Source organism: Bubalus kerabau, chromosome 15 (genome assembly GCF_029407905.1).
Source record: "Bubalus kerabau isolate K-KA32 ecotype Philippines breed swamp buffalo chromosome 15, PCC_UOA_SB_1v2, whole genome shotgun sequence".
NCBI classification, from domain to species: domain Eukaryota; kingdom Metazoa; phylum Chordata; class Mammalia; order Artiodactyla; family Bovidae; genus Bubalus; species Bubalus kerabau.
The window spans coordinates 58,628,505-58,641,997 of record NC_073638.1 but is presented as its reverse complement, the minus strand read 5'-3'; the positions used below and the strand labels follow the sequence as shown (position 1 = coordinate 58,641,997).

Here is a 13,493-nt window from a genome sequence, read left to right as displayed (position 1 = left end):
TTTCCTTAGTTTTAGTTGTCCATAGTCAACCATGGTCCAAAAATGGAAAATTAAAATGGAAAATTCTAGAAATAAACTCATAAGTGTTAAATTGTGCCCTTCTGAGTAGTGTGATGAAATCTTGCACTCTTCTATTCTGAAACGAATCATCCCTTGTCCAGTGTTTGCTATCCGTTGGTCACTTAGCCATCTCCGACTCTCAGCACTTGTGTTCAAGTAATGGCCCCAAAGCATGAGAAGAGTGATGCTGGTAATTTGGATATTCTCTTACTGGGCCTAATTGATAAATAAAACTGCTATATTTAAAATGGATAGGGACCTACTCTATAGCACAGGGAACTCTGCTCCATGTTATGTGGCAGCCTGGATAGGAGGGGAGTTTGAGGAAGAATGGATACGTGTATGTATGGCTGAGTCCCTTCGCTGCTCACCTGAAACTATCACAGCACTGCTAACTGGATATACCTCAATATAAAATAAAAAGTTAAAAAAAAAAAACAGAAACTGTGTAGGAAAAAACATAGTATTTGTAGGGTTTGGTACTATCTGCAGTTTCAGGCATCCACTGGGAGTTTGGGACCGTCATGGATAAGGAGGGACAGTTGTGCTTAGAACTCACTCAGTATTCATAATCATCAAGCCCTCATTTTACAGATGGGAAAATAGAGGGCCTAAGGAAATTTAAGTGAATATCTGACCCATACAGCAAATTAGAGCCGAAACCAGCACCCAGTTCCCCTTAATTTTTTTGTTTTTGTTTGTTTTGTTTTTGTTTTAAACTTCAGTATATGTTTGGAATTTCCATAACTAAAAGTAGAATACTGTAATTACCCCTCTTCCTACGCTCTTGGCCCTCACTGCCCATACCCATCATTCAACTTTGGCAGTTGTCAAGAGCACATGGTAAATGTCATTTCTTCTTTATCCCATTCACTCATCTTCTGGAATCCCTCTGCCCCTTGGGTTACACTGAAGCAAATCCTAGACATTTTGTTTCATCTGAAAATGTTTCAGTATGTCCAGGACTACATTTTTTTAAGAGGTATAATATATTGCCTTAGGACTCACTGGTAGTAATGTTACTTTTATAACCGATTTTCAAGCAAAGGTCTCTCTTTTCACTTACACAAGATTACAATGCCAATCAAAAAAGCAGAAATTATCCCCAATATACCATGAAAGTGAAAATAAATACATAAATAAAGGAGTAGTAAGGAGAGAAGTAACTAAGTCAACATCCTGAAACTTAAGGGAGTGGCCTTCTTTTGACCTTATTTATACATTTTATATAATTCTACCGAACTTGATTATGGTTTCTCAGTCCCAGTAATGAAAAGGCGCTGTAAGAAACGAGACCACAGGATTTGATTATGTTCAAGCACCAACACTAGTGACTTTGCCTCATAGTTCCAGAGTTGTTACAACATAATGCAATACTTGGTCATGTATTGGATGATTCTGAGGCATCCAGGAAAGGGCATAATTTGCTTAAAACATTTTAGATTCCCATAGTAAGAGGTTACAGTGGGAAAGTTTTGGAGCTTATATGACACGTTACCATTTACCATTTTCTCTTGTCTGATCCTGCGCTAGAAGTTTTTGAGAATTAATAAGATGATATAACTGGGAAACAGATTACAGAATTTCCCCATTTTACAGAGGAATGAGTAAGGACTTGGAAAGGCCAAACAGCTTATTTAGGTGATGTTGTATGTTAGTCGCTCAGTCGTGGCTGACTCTCTGTGACCCCATAGACTGTAGCCCACCAGGCTCCTCTGTCCTGGGATTTCCCAGGCAAGAATATGGGAGTGGGTGGCCATTTCCTTCTCCAGGGAAACTTACTGAGGGAAACCTAGCAAATAAGAGAAAAACCATGGATTCAAATCCAAGTGCTTTCATGCTGAAACTTGTTTTCCTACTATGCTTCAGTAGTATGGGGTGATGTTTGTTGGGAACAGCTTCTCAAGTTTACCCCCTTATGAAGCCCTAAAGTGACCTAGGGTGATACTGTTTTGCATCAATCAAATAATTTATTAATTCTAAACATCCTCACCTAAAAGGTTTTAACCAGACATGACACTATTGAATAATTAGGTAAGAGAATGAAAACTCAAGCCATTTTTATTCCTCCATCAATTTCATCACTCATTTAAATTGCTCCAGTTTTATTCCATTTTCATTTTTACCGAAAATTTTAACAAAGTTTACACTCCGTTTAAAGGGTTTTAACCATGTCGTATTTTATTAACTATAAATTGCCCTTGGTTACTATTATTTCTACTGTATATAATTCTTTGGGGATCTAAATGTCATTGAAGATTTTGTATCAGTCCTTGGTCAATGACAAATCTTGTGTGCTGTTTTAGCCACTGTCTGTTTTCATCGTGTGATATTTCTACTAGCAATTTGCATTATGCGCTGGACAAAGCCCGTTTATTAGCATGAATAAAGCAACTAACTTTAGTGTCTATTACCTCTCCCTTACTACCTTCATCCCCACCCTCAATCCCTGAGAGGAGAGTGCTCCTTTCTAAGTCGCACAATTTTTTTTCATTTCTCATAGTATACATATCACGTGATATTTTAATGGTATGACTCTTCCCTAGGAAAAAGTGAGGACTGCAGGGCTTTTATTTTTTATATCTCCAGTGATTAGTACAGACCCCAGTACACTAGATGTTTCAGAGAGGCCCTGTATAAGTAAAGGCTTATACATATATATGTTTATATATATTCACCTGAATAAGCAAGTTCCTGTAAGATGCCAGGAAGCCGAGGTGACGCTAGGCAAACGAGGTACTACCAAAAATAATGAAAAATTGTACCAGAAGTGTATCTTTAGATACACTTGTAAACTTGGATAAAGTTCGCCCCCGCCCCCCACCTTTTCCTAAAATACAGCCGTATGTGGCCATGTGCTGAGAGAAATCGTGACTGATCCTTGTAACTCTGATCTTGTAATGATATGGGGGTAGTTTTGGCTTCTGCCTCTTTCCGCTTTAAAGAATCTGCCTTATTCAGTAACAGCACATTTTCTGTACCAAACGAACCACAGCAAACAACGGACGGGCCCTCCTGGCTGTGAGCCGGGAGCAGGGACCTAGTCTGCGAGGTTAATCCACAAGCACCAGCGCAGATACAGGCTGGGAAGGAGGGAGGACACCCAGAAGACTGACGGGAGCAGGAAGCCACGCTCTGCAGGCCCGGACAAAGCCCAGGAGGCCTCCACGCGTCGCCATGGCAACGCGAAGTCCGCGCCCGCCCGGATTGGCCGCGCCGGCGCGCGCGAGGCCTGCTGGGAAAGCACGTCCCCGCCGCCGTTCCGCCGGTTTGAACTTGGCGGGCCAGATGTGGGCCGCACGGCGGTGGGGGACTGCTTCTCCCCTTTTCGAACCCCGTTTCATGGCCGACTGCAGGTCCGGGTCTCGGCCCTCCTCGGGCTTCCCTGTTCTCATGGCACGCCCCCGGGGGCCGGGCCTGGAGGCGGTGGAGGTATGCTCGCTGTCGACACCGCTGAGCTGCAGCAATTCCACCCTGTCGCTGTTGTCTCCCCTCGGCCACCAGAGCTTCCCATTTGACAACGACGATGGTGACGGGGAGCAGGAGGAAGATGTGGACGAAGATGCTTATGACTCAGAGGCCAAGGTGGAGAGCCTGAGAGGAGTGGAGTTACAGGGGTGCACCAGGTAAATCCGAGATACAGCCCCCTCAAGATTCCTTAGACCCCACTAAGTACTTTCGTCTGGCGACCAGATACCTTCCTGTCTTCCCTCTCAAAAGGTAAAGCGGGCACTTGCAGCCGCAGGTGCTGCTCCTTTTGGCCCAGAGTCTTGGGGCGGTTCTTACTCACGACTACAGATTTTTCCATCGTTCTTAACCCCTTTTCCTGAGTATGTGATGGTTGCTACAATCTTCCTCCCCAGAGAAATGCACCTAAACACACAAGAAGCGAGCACTAAACACACAAAATTGGTACAGTTTCAGGCATTTTATGAACACTCAAAAGTCAGAGTGGGGACACTAGAACTCTTGTTCAAATCTTTAACACCCAAATGTGGTTTACTGCATGTTAGTAACACCTGTAGCGATTATGAAAAAAATCTGGTTGTCGGTGAAGTAGGTTGTAGTAAGCAGTATACTTTTTATGTCATAGCTTAAAAGCTGAAGCTTTGGGGTTAGCAATGACTTCAGCATCCAGAGATAATGTCAGGTCTGCTCTTAGCAGTTACTAAAAGTAGAAGCCATTGAATGCTAGAATCAAAGGGATTATTAAAGTCATCTTAATTTATTTCTACAATTGTTCTTTCAGCAAACATTTAGTTTGTGCCATATGTGCTTAGTCGCACAGTCGTCTCCCACTCTTTGCGACCCCATGGACTGTAGCCCACCAGGCTCCACTACCCATGGGGATTCTTCAGGCAAGAATCCTGGAGTGGGTTGCCATGCCCTCGTCCAGGAGATCTTCCCAACCCAGGGATCGAACCCAGGTCTTCCTCATTGCCAGTAGATTCTTTAGTGTGTGAGCCACCAGGTAAGGGCCTATAAACAAGACAGGCATGGTCTCTACTCTCTTGGAATTAAAGCCTAGGTCAAGCCATTCATTTTACAGATAACAAAACTGTGACTCAGAAGACAGATAAAAAGTCTACTTCGAAGGCTTCCACCTAGTCATTAAAGGAGCTGGGCCTAGTACCAGGGTATACTGACCATGTTTTCTCTTGCCTATGCTACATGCCTATTGTTGGGTATATAGAAATACGAGCAAAGGGCCTATCCCTGCAGGAATATCTTTTTCTTAGAGAGGCTTGGTGATGCAGGTGCATTCAGAGTTAGACTCATTATGTCAACTTCAGAAAGCATTTACAAGGTTCTGATTGTCAGGCTTTACAAGGCAGTATCAGTTCAGTTCAGTAGCTCAGTCGTGTCTGACTCTTTGCGACCCCATGAATCGCACCATGCCAGGCCTCCCTGTCCATCACCAACTCCCGGAGTTTACCCAAACTCATGTCCATCGAATCGGTGATGCCATCCAGCCATCTCATTCTCTGTCGTCCCCTTCTCCTGCCCCCAATCCCTCTCAGCATCAGGGTCTTTTCCAATGAGTCAGCTCTTCGCATCAGGTGGCCAAAATATTGGAGTTTCAGCTTCAGCATCAGTCCTACCAATGAACACCCAGGACTGATCTCCTTTAGGATAGACTGGTTGGATTGCAGTCCAAGGGACTCTCAAGAGTCTTCTCCAACACCACAGTTCAAAAGCATCAGTCCTTCGGCGCTCAGCTTTCTTTACAGTCCAACTCTCACATCCATACATGACCACTGGAAAAACCATGGCTTTGACTAGACACACCTTTGTTGGCAAAGTAATGTCTCTGCTTTGGAATATGCTATCTAGGTTGGTCATAACTTTCCTTCCAAGGAGTAAGTGTCTTTTAATTTCATGGCTGCAATCACCATTTCAGTGATTTTGGACCCCCTCCCCCCCAAAATAAAGTCTGACACTGTTTCCACTGTTTCCCCATCTATTTCCCATGAAGTGATGGGACCAGATGCCATGATCTTAGTTTTGTGAATGTTGAGCTTTAAGCCAGCTTTTTCACTCTCCTCTTCCACTTTCATCAAGAGGCTTTTTAGTTCCTCTTCACTTTCTATACAGGAGATCTAAGAAATACAGACCAGAGAACCCATGCTTTATGTGTAGGCAACCATTTAGCCCCTGTAGCTATAAGGCATGCATACTTGGGGTGAGTAAATTGACTATGAAGCCATATGAAGTGACTCACATACACAGTTATAACAGTGAGTCTCTTAAGAAGGAGAAGTAATAGTAAGTACATTGGTAGGAATGGAGATCAGTAACAGTAAGCAAACAAGCCACTTGTCCACACAGTTTGTAGCAACAAGAAACAGTTTCAAAGGAGTCCATTTTCATGTGGACCTTTGTACGGATTCTTCAGGACTGAGTTGGTCCCAGTGATTTTTTAGGAGGATATTTATTATTTATTTGGCTGTCCTGGGTCCTTGTTGTGGCCCAAAGGATCTTTGATTTTAGTTGCAGCATGTGGGATCTAGTTCCCTGATCAGGGATTGAACCTGGGTCCCCTACATTGGGAGTACAGTTTTAGCCCCTGGATCACCAGGGAGTCCTGGTCCCAGTGATTTTTAAAATAAATTTTAAGGTTTTGGAAAATCCTGAGCTTAATCAGCAGGACTGCGCTATGTAGCCAGTTGAGCAGCCCCGGGAATGATGGCTATCCAGAGGCCATCCGCAGCTCTGCTCCTAAGACCTTGCTTTAGCTTCCAAGAGCCAAAGCCCTGACCAAATGGAGCTCACCATAGGAGGAGCTAGTTGTATTTATGTCAAACCTAGCCAAAGCCCAAATGAGCTGGTAACACCCCGGGCTCTAGCTGCCTACCTTATCACAGTTCATCCCCACTGATTCAAAGCAATTGGTAGGACGTGGTCTGGAAAAAATGCAGGAGTTGTCAGGCCTGTGGGTGGCAAGTGTCAGATGCCTGTGACGTGTTCAATAAACGTCTGCTGAAGGTGTGCTTATTTCCCACTTCCTAGAGAACAGATAGATGCAGTGATTGTTCTCAAATGCTTCAGAAAATCCAGTACCTCTTTTCAGGAAAGAAAAGTGTTTAGAACTTTTCCTTATTCCACCTCTCTACCTCTTACCTTTGGTTGGGGCCCTGATAGTTTGGGCCTCCTGAGAAATCTGTATGCAGGTCAAGAAGCAACAGTTAGAACTGGACATGGAACAACAGACTGGTTCCAAATAGGGAAAGGAGTTCATCAAGGCTGTATATTGTCACCCTGCTTATTTAACTTATATGCAGAGTACATCATGAGAAACGCTGGGCTGGAAGAAGCACAAGCTGGAATCAAGATTGCCCGGAGAAATATCAAGAACCTTAGATACTCAGATGACACCACCCTTATGGCAGAAAGCGAAGAAGAACTAAAGAGCCTCTTAAAAGTGAAAGAGGAAAAAAAAAAAAAAAAAAAAAAAGTGAAAGAGGAGAGTGAAAAAGCAGGCTTAAAACTCAACATTCAGAAAACTAAGATCATGGCATCTGGTCCCATCACTTCATGGCAAATAGATGGGAAAACAATGGAAACAGTGACAGACTTTATTTTCTTGGGCTCCAAAATCACTGCAGATGGTGATTGCAGCCATGAAATCAAAAGACGTTTGCTCCTTGGAAGAAAAGCTATGACTAACCTAAACAGTATATTAAGAAGCAGAGACATTACCAACAAAGGTCCGTCTAGTCAAAGCTATGGTTTTTCCAGTAGTCATGTATGGATGTGAGAGTTGGACTATAAAGAAAGCTGAGCGCTGAAGATTTGATGCTTTTGAACTGTGGTGTTGTAAAAGACTCTTAAAGGAGTCCCTTGGACTGCAAGGAGATCCAACCAGTCCATCCTAAAGGAAATCAGTCCTGAATATTCATTGGAAGGACTGATGCTGAAGCTGAAACTCCAATACTTTGTCCACCCGATGGGAAGAACTGACTCATTGGCAAAGATCCTGATGCTTGGGAAGATTGAAGGCAGGAGGAGAAGAGGATACCAGAGGATGAGATGGTTGGATGGCATCACTGACTCGATGGACATGAGTTTGAGCAAGCTCCAGGTGTTGGTGATGGACAGGGAAGCCTGGCGTACTGCAGTCCATGGGGTCGCAAAGAGTCGGACACAACTGAGCGACTGAACTGAATTGTATAGGCGTGGGAGGAAGTGGCACCAAATGTGGTTGGGGAGCAGGAGTCAAGGATCTGTGTTTCTGGCTTGGCTAACTGGGTGAGTGTTTGTACTCTTCTCTGAGGTAGGATTAGGGGAGGAGGGTAGTGAGTGATTGGTAGGTGACTAGATTTGTTTTGGATTGATTGAATTTGATATTTAAGTGAAGCCATCTGTCTTATGGTAGAAAATAAAAGTTTGGAGCTCAGGAGTAAGATCTAGCCTGAAATGCCTGGAGTGGGCCTCTTCCGCACCTTCATGACCAATGAAGCTATGGGAGGATGAGGCAGTGTTCTGCACGACTAAGAAGGAAAAATATATAGGAAGTAAACAACATACCAACAGTGTTCCTTTCCCACTAGAACACAAATTCCATAATTGCATGAATGAGTGCAAAAATAGGGGAAAAAACCACCACCACCACCACCAAGTAAATGGAAGTTACGAGGCAGAAAAAGCTGAGCATGGCCATGGGGGAGGCAGTTGGTTGCCTGAAGCAGGAATGTTAAAGAGACAAAAAGGGGCTGAATCTATAATAACCTAGTCTTTCTCTCGCTGCCTCATGTCCTGAACAGCCTTTCTTTCCATGGGCACTAATGATTCACCTTTTCCTATGGGGGTCTTGTACCTGGCCAAGTCCTGTGTTCTGTATGTATATATGCACTCACAAGTACTTCCCTTTCCCTTTTCTGTTGAGCTCGAGTGAATGGTTACTTTTCCATGTACCCAGAAGAGACAGACTGACAACTCTGGGAAAATCGTAGCCACTTTGAGAACTGGCAAAATAGAGTCCACCAAACCATTAAAGAACACAAAGCCATATACTTTATGTACCTTTTTATTTCAAAACAAATTCAAACTTACAGAAAAATCGAGGGTATAAAGAACTCTGTCCACCCTTCACACCAAAACCGTAATTGTTACCACATTGGCATTACCATCCTCACTGTGTAGATACGTATTCCTTCCTTTGTGAACTACTTAAAGGAGGAAAAGGGAAAAGTCTGCACCAGGATTTGGTTAGGATCATGTGTTATAATTAGTTGTCCAAGCATAAGATGTTTAAGAATGAAAAAATTTATTGTAATTGAGGCAAATGGACAGGGTGTGATTTTAAATTAGAGAATTCAGAGGCTGTCTAAAGGATAAACTAATTTAAACAATGGACTCTGGTTTTTAGTTTCTTAAGTGTATATTTACATATAAAAAAATCACAGTATTGTCAGTGTATCATGGAATTCTACTTTTATTGTGCAGCTAAATCATTTTGACTGCTAAGTCAGAGAGTTTTGAGTGCAAGGTCTGTAGTATCCTCTCTTTTGTAACAGCACGGTTGGATCCGAAGATAACCAAGAAGAACAGAAGCAGGTGCGCTTACCAGAAAGCAGCCTGACACCGTGGGAAGTGTGGTTTGTTGGCAAAGAAAAAGTAGAACGTGACCGTCTGCAACAGAAGGCTCTAGAGGTAAAACTAGACAGTCTTTTTTCTATTTAATCCACAAATTCACAAAGTTGAGCTGCTGTCAAAATCAGAATGTTATTATCAGGATGTTATTATCCCTCACAACAAAGTTTTAGCATATCAGTATCAGTAGATACTGATCAGTAGATATTCAGCATATCATTTAGCATATCAGTTTGCTATATCCGTATTTATAGCTTACTAGAGAAATGATACGTGTTCCAGATTATAAGAACATTTGGAAAATACAGCTAAGCATAATTAGGGAAATTAAAATCTCCAACCTCGTTCCCTAAAAACTATTTTTAGTAGTATGGCATGTAGCCTTCCAGATTTTCTTCTCTGTAAATTTTTTAAAAACATATGTGCAAATGTATATTCATACAGAGTGTCACCATATGTATGTTTAACTAAGGTACAGTCAACCTCATATATTTGGTAAAATTTTTAAGAGAGGAGAGAAATAAAAACTGAAGTAGAGGCAGGAAGTCTACCCTGTATGATTCAGAGCTTGTGCCCCAGAGTGAGTTTATGCTGGGAGAAGGGAATCTGAGGGGCTTTTGGGTTTTCTTAGTTTCTCTTTACCTCCCTGCCTCGCTTCTGGGCATTTTTGTATTTTTAATTCTCTCTGAACTCTCCCTCTCCAAACTCAAAAAAATACATTTTCACATGAATCCGTCATTCTTTCAACTCTTACTGTTTGCTGTTTAGAACCTAGCAGCCAAATAGATTTGGGTAGTTTGAAATCCTCCAGTATCTGCTGCTGCTGCTGCTAAGTCGCTTCAGTCGTGTCCAACTCTGCGACCCCATGGACAGCAGCCCACCAGGCTGACCCATCCCTGGGATTCTCCAGGCAAGAACACTGGAGTGGGTTGCCATTTCCTTCACCAATGCATGAAAGTGAAAAGTGAAAGTGAAGTTGCTCAGTTGTTTCCGACTCTTAGCGACCCCATGGACTGTAGCCCACCAGGCTCCTCCATCCATAGGATTTTCCAGTATCTAGGTTATCTGAATTCTCTCTGTCCAAACACAGAAACCAGGTAGATGTGTGTGGTGAGGGATATATCTTGTTTTTAATAAATATGATCACTCTTTTGTAACCTGTTTTTTTCTGCTTATTACATTATTAATGTTTCTATATCATTAAATATTTTCATATCCTTTTAAAATGGCTGATTATTAAAATATATTTTAAATGTATCATATATATAATAGAACATAATTAACCAGTTCAATATTGTTGTGTGTTTAAGTTTATTTTCATCTCTTAGGGGCTCCCTGCTGGCTCATCCACCTGCCAATGCAGGAGATATGGGTTCGATTCCTAGGTTGGGAAGATCCCCTAGAGAAGGAAATGAAAATACCTACTCCAGTATTATTGCCTGGGAAATCCCATGGACAAAAGAACCTGGTGGGCTACAGCCCATGGGGTCGCAAAATAAAAACACAGCAATAAAAACAACTACTAATCTATCAGTATCCCTATTGCTGTAAAAATCCTTGAATTAAAGCTTTGCCCTCCATGATCTTTTCGGAGTACATTTTCCATTTCAGTTTTGAAACTAGTTGTTCTTTCTGTGATGGCTTTCTAGCCAGGTTCTTGACATGATTCAGATAATTGTAGAAACCAATACATTCAGCTTTTTCCCTATTGAAGTATACTTTGTTTTCTAAATTTAAATTTATTCCTGGAAAAGTACACTGTAGTACTTGTTTCTACTTACAAGGGCTAGGACTTGAGAAAAACCTTATGGTTTGATGTCAGATAGGCTTATTTAAACTTTTACACTTCAATTTCCTCATCTCTACAGTACAGATAAAATAATACTACCCGGTCACAATGTTTTAGAGGATTAAATGAGACAAAGTGTAAGGATAGCTAGTGATTTTATTGGTATTGTTATTGATATCATTGCTAGTCACAGTCTTTTTTTCCATCTTTTAAATTGAAATATAGTTTATTTACAATGTTGTGTTAGTTTCAGATATATAACAAGCTGATTCAGTTTATGTATATATGCCTGCGTGTGTGCTCCGTTGCTCAGTGTTATTTGACTCTGTGACCCCATGAGCTGTAACATGCCAGGCTCCTCTGTCCACGGGATTTTTCAAGCAAGAATACTGGAGTGAGTTGCCATTTCCTCCTCCAGGATATCTTCCTGACCCAAGGATCAAACCCATGTCTCCTGCATCTCCTCCACTAGCAGGTGGATTCTTCACCACTGAGCCACCTGGGAAGCCTCTCTCTACACGCACACACACATTTTTAGATTCTTTTCTGTTTTCACTTCAGTTCAGTTGCTCAGTCGTGTCCGACTCTGTGTGACCCCATGGACTGCACGCCAGGCTTCCCTGTCCATCACCAACTCCCGGAGCTTACTCAAACTCATGTCCATTGAATCGGTGATGCCATCCAACCATCTCATCCTCTGTCATCCCCTTCTCCCCGCACCTTCATTCTTTCCCAGCATCAGGGTCTTTTCCAATGAGTTACTTCCTTGCATCAGATAGCCAAAGTATTGGAGTTTCAGCTTCAACATCAGCCCTTCCAATGAATCTTCAGGATTGATTTCCTTTAGGATGGACTGGTTTGATCTCCTTGCAGTCCAAGGGACTCTCAAGAGTCTTCTCCAACACCACAGTTCAAAAGCATCAATTCTTCAGCTCTCAGCTTTCTTTACAGTCCAACTCTCACATCCATACATGACTACTGGAAAAACAATAGCTTTGACTAGATGGACCATTGTTGGCAAAGTAATGTCTCTGCTTTTTAATATGCTATCTAGGTCGGTCATAGCTTTTCTTCCAAGGAGCAAGCATCTTTTAATTTCATGGATGCAGTCACCATCTGCCATGATTTTGGAGCCCAAGAAAATAAAGTCTGTCACTGTTTCCATTGCTTCCCCGTCTATTTGCCATGAAGTGATGGGACCGGATGCCATGATCTTAATTTTCTGAATGTTGAGCTTTAAGCCAACTTTTTCACTCTCCTCTTTCACTTTCTCAAGAGGCTCTTTAGTTCTTCACTTTCTGCCATAAGGATGGTGTCATCTGCATATCTGAGGTTATTGATATTTCTCCCAGCAATCTTGATTCCAGTTTGTGCTTCATCCAGCCCAGCATTTCTCATGATGTACTCTGCGTATAAGTTAAATAAACAGGGTGACAATATACAGCCTTGATGTACTCCTTTCTCGATTTGGAACCAGTCTGTTGTTCCATGTACTACCTGTTGCTTTTTGACCTGCATACAGATTTCTCAAGAGGCAGATCAGGTGGTCTGGTATTCCCATCTCTGTAAGAATTTTCCACAGTTTGTTGTATTCCACACAGTCCAAGACTTTGGTATAGGCAGTAAAGCAGAAATAGATGTTTTTCTGCAACTCTCTTGCTTTTTTGATGATGTAACAGATGTTGGCAATTTGATCTCTGGTTACTCTGCCTTAAAATCCAGTTTGAACATCTGGAAGTTCACAGTTGAAGCCTGTCTTGGAGAATTTTGAGCATTACTTTACTAGCGTGTGAGATGACTGCAGTTGTGCGGTAGTTTGAGCATTCTTTGGCATTGGCTTTCTTTGGGATTGGAATGGAAACTGACCTTTTCCAGTCAGTTGGCCACTGCTGAGTTTTCCAAATTTGCTGGCATATTGAGTGCAGCACTTTCACAGCATCATCTGTTAGGAATTGAAATAGCTCAAATGGAATTCCATCACCTATACTAGCTTTGTTCATAGTGATGCTTTCCTAAGGCCCACTTGACTTCACATTCCAGGATGTCTGGCTCTAGGTGAGTGATACCATTGTGGTTATCTGGGTCATGAAGATCTTTTATGTATAGTTCTGAGTATTCTTGCCACCTCTTCTTAATATCTTCTGCTTCTGTTAGGTCCATACCATTTCTGTCCTTTATTGTGCCCATCTTTGCATGAAATGTTCCCTTGGTGTCTCTAATTTTCTTGAAGAGATCTCTAGTCTTTCCCATTCTGTTGTTTTCCTCTATTTCTTTGCATTGATTGCTGAGGAAGGCTTTCTTATTTATCTCTCCTTGCTATTCTTTGGAACTCTGCATTCAAATGTGTGTATCTTTCCCTTTCTCTTTTGCCTTTAGCTTCTCTTCTTTACTCAGCTATTTGTAAGGCTTCCTCAGACAACCATTTTGCCCTTAGGTTATTATAAGATATTGCCTATAATTGCCTCTGTTATATAGTAAATCCTTGCTGTTTATGTATTTTATATATAGTAGTATGTATCTATTAATATTAATCTTCACATCTTTCCCTCCC

The 13,493-nt window shown here is 42.0% G+C and overlaps 1 protein-coding gene across 1 annotated transcript in view; it reads left to right on the top strand.

Moving 5' to 3' along the window:
- The first annotated feature begins 3,222 nt into the window (after nucleotides 1–3,222).
- Nucleotides 3,223–13,493, top strand: part of CCDC34 (coiled-coil domain containing 34) — a 45,416-nt gene continuing 35,145 nt past the window's right edge. The window contains exons 1-2 of the mRNA XM_055549168.1: nucleotides 3,223–3,686; nucleotides 9,078–9,213. Of these exons, the coding sequence (XP_055405143.1) occupies nucleotides 3,238–3,686; nucleotides 9,078–9,213 (585 nt within the window). The 5' untranslated portion in view covers nucleotides 3,223–3,237. The remainder of the gene's footprint in view (nucleotides 3,687–9,077; nucleotides 9,214–13,493) is intronic.